The 7,730-nt window shown below is 43.5% G+C and overlaps 1 protein-coding gene across 2 annotated transcripts in view; it reads left to right on the forward strand.

Annotated features, from left to right (window-relative positions):
• The window catches only part of CPEB2 (cytoplasmic polyadenylation element binding protein 2), a 79,597-nt gene that overhangs the window by 40,317 nt on the left and 31,550 nt on the right, over nucleotides 1-7,730 (forward strand). The window contains exon 5 of one of the 2 annotated variants that reach the window (XM_019553083.1): nucleotides 436-459. The exons of the other annotated variant lie outside the window; for it this stretch is intronic. Coding sequence (XP_019408628.1) covers nucleotides 436-459 — 24 coding nt within the window. The remainder of the gene's footprint in view (nucleotides 1-435; nucleotides 460-7,730) is intronic. 2 annotated transcript variants of the gene reach the window in all.

Consider the following 7,730-nt stretch of genomic DNA (forward strand, 5'->3'; position numbering starts at 1 on the left):
TTATTCTTTAGCAACATTTTGCACATTATTTAAATTCTATCAAGTCTGAGGCAAGAGTTGAGGAAGGCAGAAGAGCACAATTACTAGGCTATAATAAATTCATTAATACATAATAATTAAGTACATCATTAAGAATATCATGTAAAAAGGCATGTTAGAAGATTGCAAAATAATGCACATTGTTAAGCTAAGAAAAATTATTTAAAAATTCTTTAATCCAAAATTTAAGGCTTAGTCATATTCAGTTCTTAGTGCAGAGTCAACGAAAGAGTGAAATATGGCTTTAGTATGATGTGATCACACGTTTGCTGTTAACACTAATGCAGATTACAGTGCGTCAGTTACCCACATAGTTATTTGTATCATAAATATTTTTATATGTGGGCATGATACAGTTCTTTGACATTTTACAATTTGTCCTTTGTTTACATGCAGCAAGGAGTTATGGGCGAAGACGAGGTAATTCACTTGTTTGCTACAGTACAATTAATTCAGATTTGGCTGCTACTGATCATTGTGATTAATTACTCCTGATTTATTGATTTTTAGATATCTCATATCTGCATGTTCTCTCAGTTTTGCAAAAAAAAATCTATTTTGGCTATGGATCTTTTGTATTAGCGAGTTTGAATTGTAAATTTCTTAATTAAAACATGTCTAGCACTAATATTTTCATTAATTCTTAAAATATATACTTGCTGTACTGTCCTTAGTGAAAGTTTAAAAATTGCTTTTTTTTCTGCAACTCATCTTCCCTATACAACCACATATAATTAATTAAATAAACAGTTACGGAAGTGTCACAGGTTTAATAAAGTAACATGAAACAATTCTTAGAAATTCTGGACAGTTCTAAACAGAATTCTCAATAATTTTATGGCTGGTATAAAGTGACATATCTCCACTTATCTTGAAGAAGCTAGGATGATTTAAATAGATGAGAATTTGGCCTTTAGTTTTATAAACTATATGGAGCATAATCTATAAATTCTACGGTTTTTTGAGTAGTTTCAAATATTCACAGAATACAACTATTTTCATTTCTAGCTTCACCTCTTTCCTAAGTCATTTCCAACCATCACCTGATAGAAGCTCGGTATTGCCACTTTAGAAGAAAGACTTGAGGGTTTAGTTTCTTTGCCTAGTGACCCAGGTTTTGATACGATAAACAGTTTTAGAAAAGATCAGTTATTATTCAGTATGAGTACGAATTCAGTAGACTTCTTGCTGTTGGAATGCATTCAGTTTGTGCTCAAATATTATTGATAGAGCTGTAGAAGTAGAGCTTGGAATTGCATTACTTGCTGGTTGGCATAGGAAGAAATTGTAGATCTGAACATATCCAACAAACAAGTACTTTCTACACTTATTTGATCTAATTCTATCTTATTGTGCTAATTCTTGAGTTTCCACCCCAAAAAATAATTTTAATAGTAATGTAGTGAAATTGTTAAATACATCCCCTTAACATATGTTTAATTTACTGTTTGATAGCATACCTGTAATGTTAACACTAGAATATTAACATTGTCTCATAAATGAGAGATTTCCCACCCTGATGGTCTGGTTTCTGTTATTAACAATTATTGCTAATTGTTAATAACAGTTGGGGAGATTATGCTTGGGGGTAATCAACATGGGTTCATTAGAGGCAGGTCCTGTCAGACCAACCTGGGTGCCTTCTATGACCAGGTCACTAAAGCCCTTGGACGCAGGTGTCATGCTGGACATAGTCTTTCTAGACTTTAGTAAGGCCTTTGACACTGTCTCTCACCCCATCCTCATTAAAAAAATTAGGCAACTGTGGTGTTGACGCCTACACAGTCAGATGGGTTACAAATTGGCTGGAGGACTGCACCCAGAGAGGGGTGGTGGACAGGTCATTTTCGACTTGGAGGGATGTGGACAGTGGGGTTCCCCTAGGGCCTGCACTGTTCAATATCTTCATCGGCGATTTGAATGAGGGGATGAAAAGCACCTTGTTCAAGTTCGCAGATGACACTAAGATGTGGGGAGAAGTGAGCATGCTAGAAGAGAGGGACAGGGTACAACTAGATCTGGACAGGTTACAGGGGTGGGCAGATGAGAATAGGATGGGTTTTAGTATGGAAAAGTGCAAGGTGTTGCACCTGGGGAGGAAGAACCAGCAGCATACCTACAGGCTGGGAAACTCCCTTGTCAGCACAGAGGCAGAAAAGGATCTTGGAGTCGCTACTGGTTCCAAGATGAACATGGGCCGCTAATGTGGGGACGCAGTCAGGAAGGCTAGCCATACCTTGTCACGCATCCACAGATGCATCACAAGCAGGTCCAAGGAGGTGATCCTCCCCCTTTATGCGACATTGGTCAGGCCGCAGTTGGAGTACTGCATCCAGTTCTAGGTGCTGCACTTCAGGAGGGATGTAGATAGCGTTGAGAGGGTCCAGAGGAGGGCAACCCGCATGATCAGGGGGCAGCAGAGCAGGCCCTACGAGGCGAGGCTACGGAACCTGAACCTGTTCAGCCTCCACAAGAGACAGCTGAGAGGGGATCTGGTGGCCGCCTGTAAACTTGCCATGGGGGACCAGCAGGCAATGGGAGAGTCCCTGTTCCCCCTGAGAACTATCAGGGGTAAAAAGGAACAATGGCTGTAAGTTGACTAAGAGTAGATTCAGGCTAGACATCAGGAGATGCTACTTCACAGTCAAGGTGGCTAGGAGCTGGAACCAACTTCCAAGGGAAGTGGTGCTCGCCCCTACCTTAGGGGTCATCAAAAGGAGGCTAGACAGCCACCTAGTCAGAGTCATTTGCCCCCAGCATCCCTTCCTGCCTGTGGCAGGGGGTCAAACTTGATAATCTGCTTAGGTACCTTCCAACCCTACCAACTATGAAACTATGTATAATTTTGAGTTTCTTGCTTTATTTTTATGCACATAGGATATGAAAGAGCAGGTGCATATAAAATGCTTATTGTAGCCCCCTGCATCAAAATAGTGATATGAAAGGGTAAATGCTTAATCATTTAACCCAGGGGTTGTCAACTGGGGGCGCATATACCCCTGGGGGTACTTGGACCGGTCCTAGGGAGTATGCACAGGCGGGCAGGGAAGAAGTCCTACTGCCTCCCAAGAGCAGAAGCGAGGGCAGTGGTGCCCCTCTGTAAGGCAGGGAAGTCTGCACATGGCGGTGGCCGCTGTCATACACCAGCTCAATGAGCTTCCCCACCCGGCCCTGGCCCTGCTCTTGGCACATGGCAGTGCTCCCAGCTCACCCACCTGCCTGCGGTCCCTGCCTCCCAGCTCTGTGTCTGGCCACGTGCAGTCTCCCCTCCATCCGGGGTACTTAGACTAAAAAAGGTTGAAAACCCCTGATTTAACTGATAAATGCAGTGGTAACTGATTAGCTCACTTCAGCTCGGGGCCAGGGTACGGAAGAAGCCAAGTGGTGCCCCAGCAGGAATTGGAAGGCAGCAGGGCAGGCAGGAAGGAGGAGAGGGGAAGGGGGACTAATACCCATAGCCTAAGAGGAAGCAATTAGCTGCTCATTCTCAGGTGCTCCCTCCCTCCCTTCACAGGACTTCACATGTTTTGTGATGTCTGGCTAGGCTTGCCTACCTCCCTCTTCCCAGCCAAAGGGCTCTAGGAGCCGAGAGTGGCTCCCAGCTTGCAGCTGTGTCCAAGCTGCTGTGTTGTTGGTTAATTGTTTAACCAATATAATTAGAGGAGGTTAAATAGATATTTTTAAGTGGTATTTACATCCCTACATCAAAACCCAGAGAAGGAGAATAGAGGGGTGGGGGTGAAGGTGGGGAGGGGGAAGAACGCCTAGGAAATTGAAGATGGTACCTTTTTCGAAATGTTCCCTTTAGGTTAAAGGAGTTTCAAGGATGGGGGGGAAGAGAAGATAGCTGTTATTAATCTAAACAGTTCCTTGGATCTGCTTGGGTCATCAGGAAATGTACTACTACCGATGGGCTTTCTTTCAGAGATTAAGCTTCCATTCATCTCTGAGAAACTATACTCCCTTTAACCAAACCTTTCCCCCATTACAGCAAAATTAATTTCCCTGACACCATTTTTAAAAATTGTTTCCTAATGTTATCTTGGAGTTGGCAACCTTTTACTTAAGTGGGCCACATCTTGCAACCTGGCAGTGCGGCGGGCCAGCATTCCCCTCTGGCTGCTCCAGGAACACAGAGTAGAGGCTGTGTAGTAAGAGAGAGCAGCACTCCACGCAGGCTGCAACAGCCAGCTGGAGAGTCTGGAGGCGATGGGTACACCATTAATAAAGCCCAGACCAGATCAAACAGCTAGTGATTGGTACCTTTAGTAAAATGTGGATTGAAGTGAGCCAGATCCAGTTCCTTTGTGAACTGGATCCAGCCGACGGGCCATGGGTTGCTGATCCCTGTTCTAATCTGTAGTGAAAATAGAGATACTTTTTCCTCTTCTTGGACTTAACCGTGTGCTGTGAAAGCATCTCTTTTGAAGAAATATATTTTCAGTTTTAAAGACTATATTTTGGGTCTGGGCATTGTAAATTAAATGTACAGCTAGCTATTGCAAATATCTTGATTTAAAGATAAAAATATAAACAAATATAACGGGGGGAAGACATCTTTCAGCAGAAGTTAAATTCATGTGTATTTAAAAAAAATCCAATTTTTTATAAACTTGTCAGCATATCAGTGTGACCTTCACACTGTTTGTTAAATAAGGCAAACAGTTTCTTAGGGTTTTTTCTGAGATGTTTCAAAAAATGTCTGAGTGATGGCTAGTTATTTTAGATTTATGGCCTGATTTTTCCTTACCCACAATTAATCCATATGCATCAGTAGGAATTCTACAAATCTCAATTTGTGACGCACAACTCTGTCCTCTCCTCGCCACTCAAACCCTTAATTTGAATATCATCATTTATTCATTCCTCTCTCTAGACCACATGTCCAAACTGTGCTACATCTCTAAGATCTGGCCTCTGGTCAGCACCCACAGCTAAAGCACTCATTTAGCCACTCATTTACTCTTATTTCAGCTATTGCAGTCCTCTTCTTTCTGAGTCTCGACAATGAAGGCTTGCCTTTCTTAAATTCATTCAGATTACTGCTACAAAAATAATCTTCCTAACATGTCTTTCCAACCGTGTTATTCCCTTCCGCACGCCTCCACTGTCTCCCCATTGTCCACCACATGATACATATATACTTCTCATTCTTGTCTTCATTTTAAAGCTGTAATGTTTACCAGATTTTAGGTACCATTAGGCTGCCAACCCCTCTCTCTTCCAAAGGTGCCAGCTTTTGTTGCCCATTAGTCAAATATCCCCATAAATGTAAATTGTACTTTCTCCCTTGCTGTTTTCTGTGCATGAAAATATGCATATAATAGTCATAATATTGCCTACTTTCAGCTCTCTTCTTAAAATTCATCCATGCATAATGTTAGCATAAAGCCTAACTGTAGCTAGAGCAGTTAATGTGCTGTATCTGCTGTTTGTTATGCTTATTGTAACAGTCTCATTTCTACCTTGTGCACCCATTTCTTTGTTGTATCTACCTGTTTCTCTTCGCTTATTCATAGATTGTAAATTTTCTGAGCAGGGATCATCTTGGTTGTTTGTACATGCAAGGCCAAGCAGAACAGGGGTCAGATCCCATATTGAGACTTCTGAGCATTACCACAGTGCAAATAATTACTGTATTTACTCGAATCTAACTTGACTCTGAATTTAAGACAACCCCCCCCCAATAATTGGATTCTATATATGGAAAAAGATATAGGTTTGTTATAATTTTTCAGGTATAGAATCTGATTATCAGCAGGTTGTCTTGAATTCACTCTCCCTTCCCTTCCACTGCTGCAGCAGGGAAAACAGTGCTTGGGGTTGTCAAAAAGCCCTCTTGCCCTCTGCTTCCTCCACCTTTTCCTCTGCATCCTTCCTAACCCCTTGCTCCCTGCCACCAGCACCTCCACCCCACCACTCTGTGGTCTCTCCTCTTTTCTTCCTGCCATCTTCTTACTGGCAGACCTACTGCCTGCTCTGTCCCCTCCTGGAGCACAGCATGTGGGAAGCTCAGCCCATGCCTGGGCATGCAGCAGTGCCAGAGCTGCTGATAGACCAGGCAAGGGACAGAGTTTCCATGTGTTCTGTGCTGGGGAGGAAACCCAGTGTAAGCCAGAACCCAGTGCCCCTGACAGTAATGTCAGGGGGAGAGCAGAGATGGGGCAGAAGATTCACAGGGCAAGTGGGGTGGGGCAGGAGGCTGCTGTGGGTCTGACTGACTCTGACCCAGATGCAGGGTCTGAGTCAGAGCTGCAGCAACTACCTCCCCTCTCTCCGCTTCGTATGTGAATCTAACACAAGGGGCTCTTCCCCCCTATGCTGATTGGTCGGGGTGGAACCTTGTTTTAGATTTGACCAAATACAGTAATTAATAATGCTGGTATTTCACCATCTCCTCCCCCAAAATGTATAGCTCCTCTAAAAACACAACTCCTGGATGATCCTATGAGATGAATGGTTTCTACATGGCTTTATCGTCCCACCAGGAACAGCATGAGTTCTTGCTGATGTGTTATATGGAGCTTTCCTAACAGCCAGCATTTTTAAGGGGCATGACTATAAACCTCAGGTTAGGAACCAGTTACATTTTTGCAGGCTCCCATCTGTGGTAATGTACTATTCTGTTATATGGATCTGGAGTAGGAGAATCTGTCAGAAATTAGCTATAACATTTCCAAAGCCATGTAGTTGGGATCCTACCGAGCCTCTGCAACAGGTTTTAAGGTAAAGGAAGAACTTTTCTCCCCACAGGTAGTACTGTTTGAAAAATATATTTAAATGAATTATAATTATGACAGTGCAGGAAAAAAATTAAGAGTTGGTAGTCAAGCAGCATCTCTATGCTAGGCTGACAGATCTACTCACTTTGTTAAATGGGAAACTTCTCTTAGAAACTGGGCTTTTAACAAAGTTGAGCTTTCATTTTACAAAAGATATATTTCTGGCCCTTATAAGAGCACAAGAAGAAGGAACTTTTTGCATATGAATCAAATATAAATCTTTATGGAGATCACCCAGAACAGTGGCAGTATGAACTACCCGAGATATAGATCCTGACCCCAGTGGCAATTTGGCAGTCTGAGAAACTAAGTTGTGTGTTTGAATTCTCTGAAACTAAAGTAAAAGTATCATTCCTCTTACACCTGTCCATTCATAGTTTCTAGGGTCGGAAAGGACCTGAGCAGATCATCAAGTCCGACCGCCTGCCATGGCAGGAAAGGATGCTGGGGTCAAATGACCCTGGTAAGGTGTTCATCCAGCCTCCTTTTAAAGACCCCCAGGGTAGAAGCGAACACCATTTTCCTTGGAAGTTGGTTCCAGATCCTAGCCGCCCTGACAGGGAAGTTGCGCCTCCCGATGCCTAGTCTGAATCTACCCTCTGCCAGCTTGTGACCGTTGTTCCTTGTTATTCCCAGTAGTGCTCTGGGGAACAGGGACTCTCCCATTGCCTACTGGTCTCCCTTGGCTTGTTTATAGATGATCAGTAGATCCCCCTCAGCCTTCTCTTGTGGAGGCTGAACAGGTTCAGGTCCCATCGCCTCTCATAAGAGCCTGCCCTGCTGCTCGCCGATCATGCAGGTGGCCTCTTCTGGGCCCTCTCCATGCTGTCCACTTCCCCCCTGAAGTGCGGCGCCCAGAACTGGAGGCAGTACTCCAGCTGTGGCCTGACCAGTGCCGCACAGAGCAGG

The sequence above is a fragment of the Crocodylus porosus genome, unplaced genomic scaffold (assembly GCF_001723895.1).
Source record: "Crocodylus porosus isolate Cpor-Errol unplaced genomic scaffold, CroPor_comp1, whole genome shotgun sequence".
Lineage (NCBI taxonomy): Eukaryota > Metazoa > Chordata > Crocodylia > Crocodylidae > Crocodylus > Crocodylus porosus.